The 19,001-nt window shown below is 45.3% G+C and overlaps 1 protein-coding gene across 3 annotated transcripts in view; it reads left to right on the top strand.

Annotated features, from left to right (window-relative positions):
• The window catches only part of MYO7A (myosin VIIA), a 121,776-nt gene that overhangs the window by 78,652 nt on the left and 24,123 nt on the right, over positions 1–19,001 (top strand). For 2 of the 3 annotated variants that reach the window (XM_069969537.1, XM_069969535.1), the window contains 13 exons: positions 189–245; positions 5,002–5,139; positions 6,406–6,564; positions 10,416–10,508; positions 13,123–13,217; positions 13,418–13,502; positions 14,061–14,279; positions 14,422–14,529; positions 14,624–14,833; positions 15,203–15,406; positions 16,144–16,320; positions 17,464–17,553; positions 18,761–18,888. In XM_069969537.1, coding sequence (XP_069825638.1) covers positions 189–245; positions 5,002–5,139; positions 6,406–6,564; positions 10,416–10,508; positions 13,123–13,217; positions 13,418–13,502; positions 14,061–14,279; positions 14,422–14,529; positions 14,624–14,833; positions 15,203–15,406; positions 16,144–16,320; positions 17,464–17,553; positions 18,761–18,888 — 1,763 coding nt within the window. The remainder of the gene's footprint in view (positions 1–188; positions 246–5,001; positions 5,140–6,405; positions 6,565–10,415; positions 10,509–13,122; positions 13,218–13,417; positions 13,503–14,060; positions 14,280–14,421; positions 14,530–14,623; positions 14,834–15,202; positions 15,407–16,143; positions 16,321–17,463; positions 17,554–18,760; positions 18,889–19,001) is intronic. The other variant, XM_069969536.1, reaches the window with a different exon arrangement.

The raw sequence follows: 19,001 nt of genomic DNA, 5'->3' as shown, positions 1-19,001 counted from the left end.
GAGCTGTTGCTATGTATGACGGTTGTGCACAGCAGGACGTTATGTAAGAGTAATCCGGAGATTAGATGGCGGTGTCCTCGCTGTCTCTCCCTCTGGGTGACACTTATGTCTCACGGCTACTAATCGTCTTATACTGACCCGTCTTCTGTCTGTTTCTCTGTCTTCTCGGCTTTACCCCCTTCCGGTAGTTTCTCTGTGGCTATCCCAGCACTGCTTATGGCCAATCATCCACCCCTCCTGCAAAGGTAAAGAAAGGTCTCGTCTCTCCCTCCGTCGCCTGGTGGACTGTGAAGTGCTAGCTCCTCTGTGTGAATAGTAGTGAAGTGGTTGAAATGATAGTATTATAACTAAATAAAACCAACATAATAAAAATATAATAGGAACAGAGGCTACCAGGTGAGCTGAGGGTTGTACAAAGTAACATACAGGATAATAAAGCACAACACAATATATCATCATATATAGCGCAACCCAATATAATAACATAATACATAGTAATACAACATAAAATAACAGTACACTACAACATAACACAATATATCATTATATATCATAGTACAACACAATATATAATAATATAATACAACATAACACAATAATCATCATATATCATAGTACAACACAATATATAATAATATAATACAACATAACACAATACATCATCATATATCATAGTACAACACAATATACTGTATAATAATATAATACAACATAACACAATAATCATCATATATCATAGTACAACACAATATATAATAATATAATACAACATAACACAATACATCATCATATATCATAGTACAACACAATATATAATAATATAATACAACATAACACAATACATCATCATATATCATAGTACAACACAATATATAATAATATAGAAACATAGAAGATTGTCGGCAGAAAAAGTACACTGGGTCTATCTAGTCCGCCCTTTTAGTATTTTCTTTCTTATTATCTTAGGATAGATATATGTTTATCCCAGGCGTGCTTAAATTCTGTTATTGTAGATTTACCATCCACCTCTGCTGGAAGTTTGTTCCAGGTATCTACTACTTTTTCAGTAAAATAATATTTTCTCACATTGCTTCTGATCTTTCCCCCAACTAACCTCTCACTGTGTCCTCTTGTTCTTGAGCTTAGTTTTTTACTAAAAACACTTCCCTCCTGAACCTTATTTATTCCTTTAACATACTTAAAGGTTTCAATCATGTCCCCCCTTTCCCTTCTTTCCTCCAGACTACACAGATTCAAATCCTTAAGTCTTTCCTGATATGTTTTATGCCTCACACCCTCCACCATTCTTGTAGCCGTCTTTGGACCGGTTCTAATTTATCAATGTCCTTTTTTAGATGAGGTCTCCAGAACTGGACACAGTATTCCAGATGTGGCCTCACCAGAGCTCTATACAGCGGGATCACAATCTCCTTCTTCCTACTGGTTATACCTCTAGCTATACACCCCAGCATACCAATATATATATATACACCCCAGCATACCAATATATATATATACACCCCAGCATACGATTTGCTTTCCCCACCGCCTGGTTGCACTGGTGACTCATTTTAAGGCTGTCAGATATCACTACCCCTAAATCCTTCTCTTCTGAAGTCCTTTTCCAACACAGTACTGCCGATGTGATACTCGGATAGAGGGTTCCTCCTCCCCAAGTGCATTATTTTACATTTGGAAACGTTGAACTTCAATTTTCACTGTTTGGACCACTTATCTAGCAAAGCTAAATCATTTTCCATATTACTGACACCTCCAGGAATATCCACCCTATTGTACACTTTTGTGTCGTCAGCAAACAGACAAACTTTACCTACCAAACCTTCTCCTATGTCACTTACAAACGTATTAAAAAGAATAGGACCCAGAACAGACCCTTGTGGCCACCACTTGTAACCAGTCTCTGCTCGGAATATACACCATTACCACAACCCTCTGATATCTCTCCTTCAGCCAACCACAAATCCACTGAACTATCCAGGGATTTAGTCCAATTTTCTCCAACTTCTCTATCAGCTCTTTATGGGGAACTGTATCTGCGGCTTTGCTGAAGTCCAGATAGGCGATATCCCCGGCACCTTCATCCAGCACTTTTGTGGCATAATCAAAGAAATCAATGAGATTAGTCTGACATGATCGGCCCTCAGTTAAGCCATGCTGGTTTGGATCCATCAAATTGTTGATTCTTAGGTGATCCATTATCTTCTTTTTTAGAAGAGTTTTCATCATTTTCACTACTACAGATGTCAGACTCACTGGCCTGTAGTTACTGGGCTCTTCTCTATTCCCCTTCTTGTGGATTGGTATAACATTGGCTGTTCTCCAATCATCGGGGACATCTCCTGTTAGCAGGGATTGGTTATACAGATCTGTCAGGGGGGCAGCAATCACAGATCTGAGGTCTTTAAGAACCCTGGGATGGATCCCATCTGGACCCATCGCCTTATTCAGCTTTAAACGGGCAAGTTCCTCTGCAACTTCAGCCTCTGAAAATACTGGAGCTGAACCCATATAGCTGGAGGCAATGCTCTGTCCAACCATCCTGTGATTGTGAAGGCCGCCTTCTGAAAACACTGAGCAGAAGTAATTATTCAAATAGTCAGCGACCGCCTTATCTCCATCAATAAACGTATTCTCCCCTATTTATATATTTATATATCATAGTACAATACAATATATAATAATATAATACAACATAACACAATACATCATCATATATCATAGTACAACACAATATATAATAATATAATACAACATAACACAATACTGTACATCATCATATATCATAGTACAATACAATATGTAATAATATAATACAACATAACACAATAATCATCATATATCATAGAACAACACAATATACAATAAAACAACATAACACAATACATCATCATCGTATTTCAAATCTCAACCCAATATAACAACACAGTATATAATAATATAATAGAACATAAAATAACAATGCACTACAACACAATACAATATAAAGTAATAGTATAATGGTATATACCTTACATCCAGGCACATTGTATCATAGGAGGAGGGGATGACAATCTTCATAGGAAACTCTATACCTGTATGTCCTAGAGAGAGTGAAAGTCCCTATACACCCGGCTGTCCTCTGTGCTGCTGTTATTTCCTGTTTCCCTTCTCCGGATCCTTATATCATCGCTGTGATACAATAATATTCTGTTGTTACCACCTCTCAGGACAGGACTATGGCTGTAAAGGATTCCTCCTACATGGCGCTGCCAGGCTTTCCTTCCCTTGGGGCAAATCTACTGCCCCAGCCCTGTATCTAAATAGACTGTGCTTCCTACAATCCTGGCAGTGCAGGGGTTACTCCAGTGTTGTAGATTGGTATGTTTATCCTCTCTGCCCATGCAGCAATGATCCTCACTATCCTGGCAGTGCAGTTTGCCCTCTCTGCCTCTTCTCACAGTGTTTTCTATGATCCTGGCAGTGCAGTTTACTTCTGTTTTGTAGATTGGCATGTTTGCCCTCTCTTCCCCCTCCAGCAGATTTTTCTATGATCCTGGCATTGCATGGGTTACTCCAGTGTTGTAGATTGGTATGTTTGCCCTCTCTCCCCCTCTAGCAGTGCTCTCTGTGATCCTGGCAGTGCAGGGATTACTCCAGTGTTGTAGATTGGCATGTTTGCCCCCCTCTTCCCCCTCCAGCAGTGCTCTCTGTGATCCTGGCAGTGCAGGGATTACTCCAGTGTTGTAGATTGGTATGTTTGCCCTCTCTCCCCCTCCAGCAGTGTTCCCTGTGATCCTGGCAGTGCAGGGATTACTCCAGTGTTGTAGATTGGCATGTTTGCCCCCCTCTTCCCCCTCCAGCAGTGCTCTCTGTGATCCTGGCAGTGCAGGGATTACTCCAGTGTTGTAGATTGGTATGTTTGCCCTCTCTCCCCCTCCAGCAGTGTTCCCTGTGATCCTGGCAGTGCAGGGATTACTCCAGTGTTGTAGATTGGCATGTTTGCCCCCCTCTTCCCCCTCCAGCAGTGTTCCCTGTAATCCTGGCAGTGCATGGGTTACTCCAGTGTTGTAGATTGGTATGTTTGCCCCCTCTTCCCCCTCCAGCAGTGTTCTCTATGATCCTGGCAGTGCAGGGGTTACTCCAGTGTTGTAGATTGGTATGTTTGCCCCCCTCTTCCCCCTCCAGCAGTGTTCCCTGTAATCCTGGCAGTGCAGGGTTACTCCAGTGTTGTAGATTGGCATGTTTGCCCCCCTCTTCCCCCTCCAGCAGTGCTCTCTGTGATCCTGGCAGTGCAGGGGTTACTCCAGTGTTGTAGATTGGTATGTTTGCCCCCCCTCTTCCCCCTCCAGCAGTGCTCTCTGTGATCCTGGCAGTGCAGGGATTTCTCCAGTGTTGTAGATTGGCATGTTTGCCCTCTCTCCTCCTCCAGCAGTGTTTTCTGTGATCCTGGCAGTGCAGGGGTTACTCCAGTGTTGTAGATTGGTATGTTTGCCCCCTCTTCCCCCTCCAGCAGTGTTCCCTGTAATCCTGGCAGTGCAGGGGTTACTCCAGTGTTGTAGATTGGTATGTTTGCCCCCTCTTCCCCCTCCAGCAGTGTTCTCTGTGATCCTGGCAGTGCAGGGGTTACTCCAGTGTTGTAGATTGGTATGTTTGTCCCCTCTTCCCCCTCCAGCAGTGTTCCCTGTGATCCTGGCAGTGCAGGGGTTACTCCAGTGTTGTAGATTGGTATGTTTGTCCCCTCTCTCCCCCTCCAGCAGTGTTCCCTGTGATCCTGGCAGTGCAGGGGTTACTCCAGTGTTGTAGATTGGTATGTTTGCCCTCTCTCCCCCTCCAGCAGTGTTCCCTGTGATCCTGGCAGTGCAGGGGTTACTCCAGTGTTACCTCTGCCCCCTCCATGGAGTTTTCCTCTGGTGACACTGGAGAGAGGAAGAGGTTCTTATCATCTCTTCATTTCCTGGCACAGATTTGTTTGCTTCTAACTCCAATGTATTTTTTGTGCAGGGGGCTGAGACCAGGAAACGCTCGCCCACCCTGAGCAGTCAGTTCAAGCGCTCGCTGGAGCTGCTGATGAGAACGCTGAGCGTGTGTCAGCCCTTCTTCGTCCGCTGCATCAAGCCCAATGAATATAAGAAGCCTATGGTAAGTTTATATGGTAATACTTTATATAATGTGTATTGTACATGTCGCTGTGTCACCACCTGCATTACCTACAGTGGCCCTAAGCCATACAGTCACACTAGAATGGAAAGGGTTACCTGGGGGGAAGAGTCAGTGCTGATGGACTACAGATCACAGCATGCCGTACCGACCAAGCAGCAAGGAGGATCCACATGGAGTCTATAAGTTTTACCCTAGATTGGCTGTTCCCTTCCCGCAGTGATGACATGTGACTGACGGATGAGCAGTGTAGCCTGGGACGTACCAATATGGTATACGGAAGGGGAGGAGTTATCTATGCCAAAACATTGACAACTATTGTGCCTCATGGTGGTAACAACATAGTGACATGCTGGAACTTGGGGTACAGGATAGTGACACTTGGGGTAAAGGATAGTGACACTTGGGGTACAAGAGAATGACACTTGGGGTACAAGAGAATGACACATGGGGTGCAGGATAATGACACTTGGGGTACAGGATAGTGACACTTGGGGTACAGGATAGTGACACTTGGGGTATAGGATAGTGACACTTGGGGTGCAGGATAGTGACACATGGGGTACAGGATAGTGACACTTGGGGTGCAGGATAGTGACACTTGGGGTACAGGATAGTGACACTTGGGGTGCAGGATAGTGACACTTGGGGTGCAGGATAAGGGCACTTGGGGTACAGAATACTGACATTTGGGGTACAGGATAGTGATACTTGGGGTACAGGATAGTGACACACTGACACTTGGGGTACAGGATAATGACATGCTCAAACTTGGGGTGCAGGATAGTGACACTTGGGGTACAGGATAGTGACACTTGGGGTACAGGATAATGACACTTGGGGTGCAGGATAGTGACACTTGGGGTGCAGGATAGTGACACTTGGGGTACAGCATAATGACACTTGGGGTACAGGATAGTGACACTTGGGGTGCAGGATAGTGACACTTGGGGTACAGGATAGTGACACTTGGGGTACAGGATAATGACACTTGGGGTGCAGGATAGTGACACTTGGGGTGCAGGATAGTGACACTTGGGGTACAGCATAATGACACTTGGGGTGCAGGATAGTGACACTTGGGGTGCAGGATAGTGACACTTGGGGTACAGGATAATGACACTTGGGGTACAGAATAGTGACACTTGGGGTGCAGGATAGTGACACAGGACAGCTGGTCTTCCTATAATGGCAGCCATATTGTTTCCATCCTCTGTTCCCCGATCACTGATCTCCTTCTTTCGGCAGCTGTTTGATAGAGAGCTCTGCATCCGTCAGCTGAGATATTCAGGAATGATGGAGACCATCCGGATCCGCAGAGCTGGGTATCCCATACGTTACACCTTTGTGGAGTTTGTGGACCGATACCGGGTGTTGATGCCGGGGGTGAAGCCCGCCTATAAACAGGTAGAGGAGATCTCCATGTGTGTCACATACAATATCAGGGAATAGAACCTCACTTCCAGGATATGGCCCACACTGTATTTGTTGTCCCTGTGTCTGCCATGGAGGAGAGCTCTTGTGTATCAGCAAACACGTCCTATTTCTGCTTTTAGAGCAGGACAGAATTATACTTTCATTAATCTGTTTCTTTTTATTACCCGATAGAACCTGAATAGCCTTTGCAGCAGCGGACTGACACTATGGGGCCTACTTATCAATGTGTAGCCCAGAGTTTTGCCTCTTTCTTAGTACACGACAGGTGTAAGTCCCAGGGGGGCTCGTGAGGCGGGGAGAAGGCACGGCCTCTTCCTGCACCTAATTTATCATGGTATAAATCAGTATGCCGGTATTAATAAATCTCCCCCTTTATATCAGTAGAATTTAGGGGAAGGTTTATCAAGACCGATGTACTCGTACTTTTCCCTGGTAAAGAATCTGGGACATGCTGATATTAGACTATAGATAGAAGAAATCCCATCATCCCCCATCTCAGACTTCAAACTTGGCAGCTGGTGATATTACACTGACATCACCCAAACATCAACTTTGCCAAATCAATCATACTACACCCTATTTTATAGCAGGCAGCATCTGCGTTCTGCAGGAAAAAACATTGATTGCATAAGACCATGATCCCTAACTACACCCATACACCCAGCAACTATACACCCATACACCCAGCAACTATACACCCATACATTCAGCAACTATACACCCATACATTCAGCAACTATACACCCATACACCCAGCAACTATACACCTATACATCCAGCAACTATACACCCATATACCCAGCAACTATACACCTATAAACCCATCAACCACACACCCATATACCCAGTAACCATACACCCATATACCCAGCAACTATACACCCATATACCCAACAACCATACACCCATATACCCAGCAACTATACACCCTTATACCCAGCAACCATACACCCATATACCCAGCAACTATACACCCAGCAACCATACACCCATATACCCAGCAACTATACATCCATATAGACAGCAACTATACAACCATATACCCAGCAACTATACACCCATACACCCAGCAACCATATACCCAGCGCCCATACACCCATATACCTAGCAACCATACACCCATACACCCAGCAACCATACACCCATATACCCAGCAACTATACACCCATACACCCAGCAACTATACACCCATACACCCAGCAACCATACACCCATATACCCAGCAACTATACAACCATACACCCAGCAACCATACACCCAGCAACTATACACCCACATACCCAGCAACCATACACCCATATACCCAGCAACTATACACCCAGCAACTATACACCCATACACCCAGCAACCATACACCCATATACCCAGCAACCATACACCCATACACCCAGCAACTATACACTTATACACCCAGCAACCATACACCCAGCAACCATACACCCATATACCCAGCAACTATACAACCATACACCCAGCAACCATACACCCAGCAACTATACACCCACATACCCAGCAACCATACACCCATATACCCAGCAACTATACACCCAGCAACTATACACCCATACACCCAGCAACTATACACCCATACACCCAGCAACCATACACCCATATACCCAGCAACCATACACCCATACACCCAGCAACTATACACTTATACACCCAGCAACCATACACCCAGCAACCATACACTCATGTACCCAGAAACCATACACCCATATACCCAGCAACCATACAGCCATGTACCCAGCAACCATACACTCATGTACCCAGCAACCATACACCCAGCAACCATACACCCATACACCCAGCAACCATACACCCATACACCCAGCAACCATACACCCATACACCCAGCAACTATACACCCATATACCCAGCAACCATACACCCATATACCCAGCAACTATACACCCATACACCCAGCAACCATACACCCATATACCCAGCAACCATACACCCATATAGCCAGCAACCATTCACCCATACGCCCAGCAACTATTCACCCAGCAACCATACACTCATACACCCAGCAACTATACACCCATCAACTATACACCCAGCAACCATACACTCATATACCCAGCAACTATACACCCATATACCAAGCAACCATACACCCATATACCCAGCAACTATATACACCCATATACCCAGCAACCATATCCATCCATATACCCAGTAATTATACACCCATTTACCCAGCAACCATAGTCCCATACACCCAGCAACCATACACCCAGCAACCATACACCCATATACCCAGCAACCATACACCCATATACCCAGCAACCATACACCCAGCAACCATACACCCATACACCCAGCAACCATACACCCATATACCCAGCAACCATATACACCCATATACCCAGCAACCATATACATCCATATACCCAGCAACTATACACCCATATACCCAGCAACCATAGACCCATACACCCATACACCCAGCAACTATACACCCATATACCCAGCAACCATACACCCAAATACCAAGCAACCATACACCCAGAAACCATACACCCATATACCAAGCAACCATACACCCATATACCCAGCAACCATATACTCATATAACCAACAACTATTCACCCAGCAACCATACACCCATATACCCAGCAACTATACACCCATATACCCAGCAACCATACACTCAGCAACCATACACCCATATACCCAGCAACCATACACCCATATACCCAGCAACCATATACCCATATAACCAACAACTATTCACCCAGCAACTATACACCCATATACCCAGAAACTGTACATCCATACACCCAGCAACTATACACCCAGCAAACATACACCCATATACTCGGCAACCATACACCCATATACCCAGCAACCATACACCCAGCAACCATACACTTATATACCCAGCAACTATACACCCAATAACCATATACCCAGCAACTATACACCCATATACCCAGCAACTATACACCCATACACCCAGCAACCATACACCCATATACCCAGCAACCATACACCCAAATAGCAAGCAACCATACACCCAGAAACCATACACCCATATACCAAGCAACCATACACCCATATACCCAGCAACCATATACTCATATAACCAACAACTATTCACCCAGCAACTATACACCCAGCAACTATACACCCATATACCCAGAAACTATACACCCATACACCCAGCAACCATACACCCATATACCCAGCAACTATACACCCATATACCCAGCAACCATACACCCATACACCCAGCAACCATACACCCATACACCCAGCAACCATACACCCAGCAACCATTCACCCAACAACCATATACCCAGCAACTATACACCCATACACCCAGCAACTATACACCCAGCAACCATACACCCATACACCCAGCAACCATACACCCATACACCCAGCAACCATACACCCAACAACCATATACCCAGCAACTATACACCCATACACCCAGCAACTATACACCCAGCAACTATACACCCATATACCCAGAAACTATACACCCATACACCCAGCAACCATACACCCATATACCCAGCAACTATACACCCATATACCCAGCAACCATACACCCATACACCCAGCAACCATACACCCATACACCCAGCAACCATACACCCAGCAACCATTCACCCAACAACCATATACCCAGCAACTATACACCCATACACCCAGCAACTATACACCCAGCAACCATACACCCAAATACCCAGCAACCATACACCCATACACCCAGAAAGATTCTGATTCCAAATCCAAAAATCTAAATTAATAAAAAGTGACAATTTTAATTATAAAAAAGTGACTTTATAAATGTGATTGTTTCCTAGGGGGACCTGCGGGGGACATGTCAGCGCATAGCGGAGTGTGTACTGGGCAGGGACGGTGACTGGCAGATAGGAAAGACTAAGATCTTCTTAAAGGTATCAATCACCATGAGCGTCATGCCGCCACAAAGCATACCATAGGGAAGAGGTAGCAAATTAAATATATATGAGACACTATGGGGAGATTTATCAAACATGGAGTAAAGTGAAACTGGCTTAGTTGCCCCTAGCAACCAATCAGATTCCACCTTACATTCCTTACAGACTCTTTGGAAAATGAAAGGTGGAATCTGATTGGTTGCTAGGGGCAACTGAGCCAGTTTCACTTTACACCATGTTTGATAACTCGTCGCTAAGAGCCACGTCTGGTGCCAAATGTAACATGCAGAATTACACTTGGCAATGGGTCCTGTCTTGTGTCAGGCGTAAAATAGAGAAGAAGCATTGGATCCAGTATAAGGTCTAAAACTGAGCCTCATGTCTGTCACCATCTGCACCATCTTACTTGTCTGATGCCACTATATTATGGAGAACCAAGTCTGGGGTCAGGTGTCAAATGGAGACGTAAACGTGGCACCTGGGCAGTAGTCACCATCTATAACATGGAGAACTCTGTCTGGTGCAGCTATAACATGCAGAGTCACATCTGGTGGATCTAGGTCTATGGTGGGACACCACGTCTGGCACCATCTTTAACATTGGTGACATAGAGATCTGAGACTGGTACGACCAAGACATGTATAGAGCCAGGTATACAATGGAGAAGTAGATCTGGCATCAGGTTATGGTTGGGACAGTGGTAGAGATCTGTTCCTGGCACCCTGACAGACGCTCTCCATCAATCTGACATAATTACGGAAGAGGACTTTAAGTTTTCTTACAAAGTCCTTGTCACTTTCCCGTTCTCCAGCTCTCCGGCCCCTGCACAATCCATTGAGAACTTTTTATGACATCCTATCCTCTATAGAATCTCCTCTAATGTCTTTATCGGGACTCTGCAGCCGTCAGTCCTGGAAATGTTTGCAGGAAATGGAGGTTTCCCCAGCAGGAAATGGAGAGAACAGCTGGATGGACAATCCCTCGCATGAACATGTGCAGAACCTATGAGGAGCGGCCGGGCTGGGTCTCACTTCAAGAGCAGAGCACGTGTCCCTGTAGAGGAATGTTCTGTAGTTACACATGGAGGATTCCTACATCAGTCATAGAGATACAGAGGGATGGGAGCCATCAACAAGTAGTCGAGGGGTGCCAGTATTTCTACATAGACATGGTACAGAGACTCCACTTTTGTACTGCAGTGTAATGGCACACGGCCTTCTCCATTACCCCCTACCTGCCCTGGGTCGCACAGCACTGTGGTCATCTCCCTTCGTCTCAGCCTGCTTCTCTGCTGGCAGCTTCTCTTGTCCTCCTGGAAGATTGAGCTCCCTCTAGTGGCAGGCATGCGCCGGTCCATCTTTATTTATAGGCTCAGCCCACAGGCTCTGGAGTCTTCTGGCATGTTCTCCTGGCAGTATATATAGTCTCCACTTCCTCACCTCCTTACTTGTTGTTGTTTGTAAGTCAGCAACCACGACTGTGCTCCCCGGCTATCTGCCTCTTTCTGGAGATCTTCTAGCTATCTGGATCTTCATTCATTCCTAGTTCCAACTCAGCTCCAGCTAAGTCCTACAACAGAGGAAGAGCACCAAGTCCCGGACTCCAGCACTCCTCCAGTTCTTCAGTCGGTGGTCACGAGGTCCTTCTCTGAGGGTAGCGACCTGGGAGTTTCTGGCAGCAAAGTCCCACCAGCCTTGTGGAGGGTGCTGGTGAGAACAAGTAGCTTCTTAGACTCTGCTCCTCGGGGAAGGAACGCCAGCACTCCTCAGTGATCCAAGGGATCTACCTCCTCGTGCTTGGACCATCCATTACATGCAGACATAGGCATGGCAACTTTTTCACTAGTCTAGGGCCCCACGTACTACAAACACTATGGGTAGAGGTGTCAGTATTTTGCCATTGGTCACAGATGAGTACTTTTGTATGGGGTCGGGGATGAAGTCAATAGACATTGGTCAATGATGGTCAAATTTGTTGGGTTAGGTTCACATCTGTGTGGGAGGCTTGGTTCAGTGCCACAGATTTGGCAGCAACAAATAGAACCAGCTAGTGAGCTGCACAATGGACACCAACAGAGCCCGATAGACCTCGTAGATGTTAATGGAATCTCTCGAATATTCCGGTCATGTGGTGGTCAATTTGTTGGACAAGAAATGCCGCATAGTGCGAAGTTTATAGTTTTTTGCCCCATTCTATAAATAGATTAAATAATGGAGGTCCCGAAGAAAGTCTTACAGCTTTTCTCTAAGTGTCCGGAGGGGGATACTTGGTTATGATTCCCACATCAGTGTTGGGCGGAGGGGGGGTCAATACATCGCCATCATTATTGGGCCAGAATTTCTCCAGTCTAACAAGTATTGGTGGCATCTTCATTATAAAGATGGTGGAGATTCCTACATTGGTCCCATACTTTTTAGAGAAATGTTGGCTGAAGCCACCAATCATCCATGTATATAGAAGCCTAATGACTCTTGGGGGTGGAGGTATCAAATGATCAGAATGTTTTTTTATTGATCCTATAGAGCTTATGTTTGGGTTTGGGGGGGGATTATTATTTTTCCATCTTTCAGTGTTCCAGATGTTGACATGACTTTTTTGTTTTGTGCCCCAGGACCACCATGATATGTTACTAGAAATCGAAAGAGACAAAGCCATCACCGACAAGGTTATCCTCATCCAGAAGGTTGTGAGGGGCTTTAAGGACAGGTGAGCAAGGCGGAGCCTGACGCCCTGGAGCCCCCAATGCAGAGTCGGTAACAGGGCCCCAATGCTGTGTGCCCTTTATAATCCTGGGGTCTTCTAATACAGCAGAGGGGCCTTGGGGTCCACGTAAACCTCCTCAGATTCAGTATGAACCATCAAGCACATTAATTCCCTGGACTGACTATGTGTATTTACATCCCCAGGTCCAATTTTGTAAAAGTCAGAAGATCAGTTCTACTAATCCAGAGGTATTGGAGAGGATACAACTGCAGAAGGAATTACACCGTGGTAAGGTTACCGGGAACGGCACATGAGGTTTATATCACTAAATAACAGAAATATTCCTCTAATTCTATAAATCAGCAAATCACTTGTTATTGATATGAATTAGTAAATTACATTTTTATTTTATAGGTCAATAGTTTAAATTAAAATTGTGAAAATCAGCTATTTAAATTTTTTTTTTTTATAAATCAGTAATTTCAGCTTTAGTTTGATATGTTGGTAAAGTCAATTTATATTTTTATAATTATTATATTATATTTATCTATTACCTGTTCTGTACGTATATATTTAAAAAAGTGCTGTGGAATCTGTTGGCGCTATACAAATATTATTATTATTATTATTATTAATAATTTTGAATTTTAGAAATCAGTAAATTTTACTTTACATTTTTCTATTTTTTTTTTAAATCAGTTATTTTAATCTTAGTTCACAAAAAATTTTTTCTTTTAAATCAACTGTTGTCAGAAAGTGAACAACCCCTTTAAGTTGTAGGAACGGATGAGCTGAGGATGAGTAATGCCACAATCCTTTAGTCTCGACTATTTTTTTGTTTCCCAGATGAAGATCGGCTTCCTGAGGCTTCAGGCCCTGTACCGCTCCAGGAGACTCCACCAGCAGTACCATATTGTTCGCAAGCGAATTAGCAATTTCCAGGCACGATGCCGAGGATATCTGGTCCGAAGGGCTTTCCGACACCGACTGTGGGCGGTCTACACCATCCAAGCCTATTCCAGAGGGATGATCGCCCGAAGACTCTACAAGCGCCTTAAAGGAGAGGTATGAGGGTGTCAGTACTGGAGTGGCCCTGTTGGGTTTCAATGATTTCTGGGGATCGGAAGTAGAACCCCATGTGATCAGTTGACCACTAGGGGACCACTATATTCCTTTTGAAATAAAATTGCTCTCTTCCCCTCCTTAGTATCACCGGCGTCTGGAGGCGGAGAAGCTCCGTCTTGCGGAAGAAGAACGTCTTAAGAAAGAGATGAGCGCCAAGAAGGCCAAGCAGGAAGCTGAGAAGAAACACCAGGTAAGGAGTCACACCATTCACTCCAGCTGGGGTAACTCTCAGCCATCTTGTACCGATTCAGGCTTAATGGGCCTTTACGTTTCTCCACCTCTAGGAGCGTCTGGCCCAGCTGGCCCGTGAAGATGCCGAGAGAGAGGTGAGGGAGAAGGAGGAGGCTCGGAGGAAGAAGGAGCTGCTGGATAAGATGGAAAAGGCCAGGAATGAACCAGTCAATGACTCCGACATGGTGGACAAAATGTTCGGCTTTCTGGGAACGACAACATCGCTGCCGGGGCAGGAGGGGCAGGCGCCAACTGGTTTCGAGGTACAGTCCGTTGTTTCTGCCTCCTTTGCATATGTTTTGATCAGCTTTCATCATCATTTGGGAAGCTGATTTACCTAATATAGTCTCACATCGTAAAAATACCAAATATACAATAAAAGTTCTCAATTCTCAAGAAGATAAAGGTGCAAATTTAAGAAAAAGTAACAAAAATGCAGAAATAAACAGTGTAATTCTACACGTCTCCTCTGGGGGTGCTGTAGAGAAATTGCACACTTGCTGCTGGTTTTCACCATCAATCTTTAGATCGATTTTGTTACTTAAGATTTCCATAGAAAATTTTCGATAGAAATGTGTCGGGTTTGCTTAGTTTTCATCAGTAATTTCCCATATTTGTTCCCAATCTCCCAGGATCTAGAGCGAGTCCAAGGGGAAATGCAGGAGGAGGATTTAGATCAGGCTCTGCCGCTCCCAGAAGAGGAAGAAGAAGATCTCTCGGAGTATAAGTTTGCTAAGTTTTCGGCCACTTACTTCCAAGGGACCACCACTAATACCTACATCCGAAGACCCCTAAAGCAGCCCCTGCTCTACCACGAAGATGAAGGAGATCAACTGGTATGTGATAGTCCCTGCTGTATCCTCCTAATACACAGAATTGTGTCACTAGGCCCTGACATGTATACCTGCTGGTCAGAAAAACGTATGGACTCCAGGGAAATCTGAGACACAGTGGTATCCAGTGCAGACAATGCTCTGTGAGCTCTACAGCCTGGACCCCAGACTGATACATTGTACATAGCTAGTCCTGCTCTCAGCTGTATCCAGTGTAGACAATGCTCTGTGAGCTCTACAGCCTGGACCCCAGACTGATACATTGTACATAGTCCTGCTCTCAGCTGTATCCAGTGTAGACAATGCTCTGTGAGCTCCAGACTGATACATTGTACATAGCTAGTCCTGCTCCCAGCTGTATCCAGTGTAGACAATGCTCTGTGAGCTCCAGACTGATACATTGTACATAGCTAGTCCTGCTCTCAGCTGTATCCAGTGTAGACAATGCTCTGTGAGCTCTACAGCCTGGACCCCAGACTGATACATTGTACATAGTCCTGCTCTCAGCTGTATCCAGTGTAGACAATGCTCTGTGAGCTCCAGACTGATACATTGTACATAGCTAGTCCTGCTCCCAGCTGTATCCAGTGTAGACAATGCTCTGTGAGCTCCAGACTGATACATTGTACATAGCTACTCCAGCTCCCAGCTGTATCCAGTGTAGACAATGCTCTGTGAGCTTGGCCCAGTGTATCACTGTTGCCATGGTCACCAGTATAATGTGTGTGTTCCTTTCTCAGGCCGCTCTCGCTGTTTGGATCACGATTCTACGATTTATGGGCGACCTTCCGGAGCCAAAGTATCACACGGCCATGAGCGATGGGAGCGAGAAGATTCCGGTTATGACAAAGATCTATGAAACCCTGGGGAAGAAGACGTATAAGAGAGAACTGCAGGCTCTGCAGGGGGAGGGGGAGGTGAGACCCCCGGCTGGAGACCCCTGACATAGACCATGATAAGCAGCGCTATATTGTATGTCTAGGCCTAATAATAAGATGACATAGATAGATGTCCTATATATAGATAAGATGGGATCAGGCCAATCACAACAAGTGATGGTCAGAGCTCAGCTTCCTCCACTCCCTGTAACCTGTGCAATAAGCTCAGACAATATGGCTGCCCCATAGTAATGTACAAAGTAATCATTGCTTTTTTGGGGAGTTTTTTTTATAGCGTTCACCTCACAGGATAAATAACATTATATTTATATAGATCCAGGAAATTAAAACCACCACTGATCCCTAAAATGAGTCAGGAGAAGCGCCGGCTAAGCGCTTCTCTCTCTCCGTCTCTCTCCTTGCTGCAGATTCTCTAGGACACTCATGGGCTTGTTTTATAGGGAGAGAAGTGCATAGCTGAGCTCTTCTCCAGGGGTTCAGCACCCAGACTCGACTGACCAAAACTGACGTCTGACGTCTCTCTTTTTAAAGGGACAGTAACGCATTAACATTTCAGAGGTCCTCCTTTTTCTTTTAAATCAACTGTTTTCAGAAAGTTATAGAGATTTGTAATTTACTTCTATTTAAAAATATCCAGTCTTCCAGTACTTATCAGCTGCTGTGTGTCGTGCAGGAAGTGGTGTATTCTCTCCAGTCTGACACAGCGCTCTCTGCTGCCACCTCAGTCCATGTCAGGAACTGTCCAGAGCAGCAGCAAATCCCCATAGAAAACCTCTCCTGCTCTGGACAGTTCCTGACATGGACAAAGGTGGCAGCAGAAAGCACTGTGTCAGACTGGAAAGAATACACCACTTCCTGCAGGACATATAGCAGCTGATAAGTATGGAAAGGGTTGAGATTTTCAAACAGAAGTAAATGACAAATGTACATAACTTTCTGAAACCAGTTGATTTGAAAGAAAAGATTTTCATTGGAGTACCCCTTTAATAGATACTGTAGATTTCTTAAAGGGGTTTTCTAAGACTATAAAAAGTACTGGAAGACTGCAGTAAAGTAAATTACAAGTCGATTTGAAAAAAAAAGGAGTACCCCTTTTTTTCACCGGAGTACCCCTTTAAGGGTCCTAATATTAGTTCTTGGTATCCTTTCTCTTCCATATAGAGCGCTCACATCGATGGCCTGAAGAAGAACAGCGTGCGCCACAAGCTGGTGTCCCTGACCCTGAAGAAGAAGTCCAAGTTAACCGAGGAGGTGCGATATCCCTATATCAGTGCAATCATATAGAGCTGTGACTATAGTGTAGAGCAGGGAAGGTGAAGCTCTGGCCCTCCCGCTGTTGCTAAACTGCAACACCCATCATGCCTGGACAGCCTTCTGCTGTCCAGGCATGATGGAAATAGTAGCTTTGCCACAGCTGAAGGGCCTAAGGTTCCCTATCCCTTGCCTATTGAAGTCACAGACTCGGTAGACACCATGGGGGAAATTTATCAAACATGGTGTAAAGTGAAACTGGCTCAGTTGCCCCTAGCAACCAATCAGATTCCACCTTTCATTCCTCACAGACTCTTTGGAAAATGAAAGGTGGAATCTGATTGGTTGCTAGGGGCAACAAAGCCAGTTTCACTTTACACCATGTTTGATTAATCTCCCCCATCATGCCCCTCCATCATATTACTACCCCTTCATCATCCTCCTGCTCCTCCATCATCATACTACTACCCCTCTCATCCTCCTGCTCTTCCATCATCATAGTACTACCACTCTCATCCTCCTGCCCCTCCATCATCATACTACTACCCCTTCTTCCTCCTGCCCTTCCATTATCATAGTACTACCCCTCTAATCCTCCTTCCCCCTCCATCATCATACTACTACCTCTCTCATCCTCCTGCATCATATTACTACCCCTCTCATCCTCCTGCAGTTCCATCATCATACTACTACCTCTCTCATCCTCCTGCCCTTCCATCATCATAGTACTACCCCTCTCATCCTCCTGTCCCTCCATCATCATACTTCTAACCCCTTCATCCTCCTGCCCCTTCATCATCATACCAGTAACCCCTTCAGCATCCTCTTGTCCCTTCATCTGTATTTAAAACAAAAAAAAAAGCTATACTTACCTCACCAGTATGGTTCCTCTAGTCCCCCAGTGACTCCTCTCCTTGCTCTGCATGAATGACATCACTCACGCTGGAAGGGGGCGGGGCTTACCGCGGCAGGGGATGGAGCTTCCCGGAACATACCCGGGACATGGTTTTGCCAAGGCTGGCTCCTCAGAATTTTGACAGTTTCGGCAAAACCGGGACTGTTGGCAACTATGCTCCAATATCCTTCCTGAGACCCTGCCAGCTGTCACTACATAGGGGGCGCTATAGGTACTGAATCCCCCCTAGAGGTGACACGGATGTAGATCTGTCAGTAAGCCTCTCATATTTCCTTCTCTCCTATGGAACAGGTCACCAAGAGACTCCATGACGGAGAGTCCACGCTGCAGGGTAACAGCATGCTGGAGGACCGGCCCACCTCCAACCTGGAGAAGCTGCACTTCATCATCGGGAACGGCATCCTGCGGCCGGCGCTACGGTCAGATCATTGGACGCAGAGTTTGTGTATATTAGCTGTGACCCCCCCCATAGGTAGAGGTGATGGGGTCACAGCCCCTCCCCCACAATGGGCTTCTTACTGTACCATATCCC

The sequence above is a fragment of the Dendropsophus ebraccatus genome, chromosome 5 (genome assembly GCF_027789765.1).
Source record: "Dendropsophus ebraccatus isolate aDenEbr1 chromosome 5, aDenEbr1.pat, whole genome shotgun sequence".
Taxonomy (NCBI): domain Eukaryota; kingdom Metazoa; phylum Chordata; class Amphibia; order Anura; family Hylidae; genus Dendropsophus; species Dendropsophus ebraccatus.
Note: the sequence above shows the minus strand (reverse complement) of the source record. Positions and strands in the feature narration are given on the sequence as shown.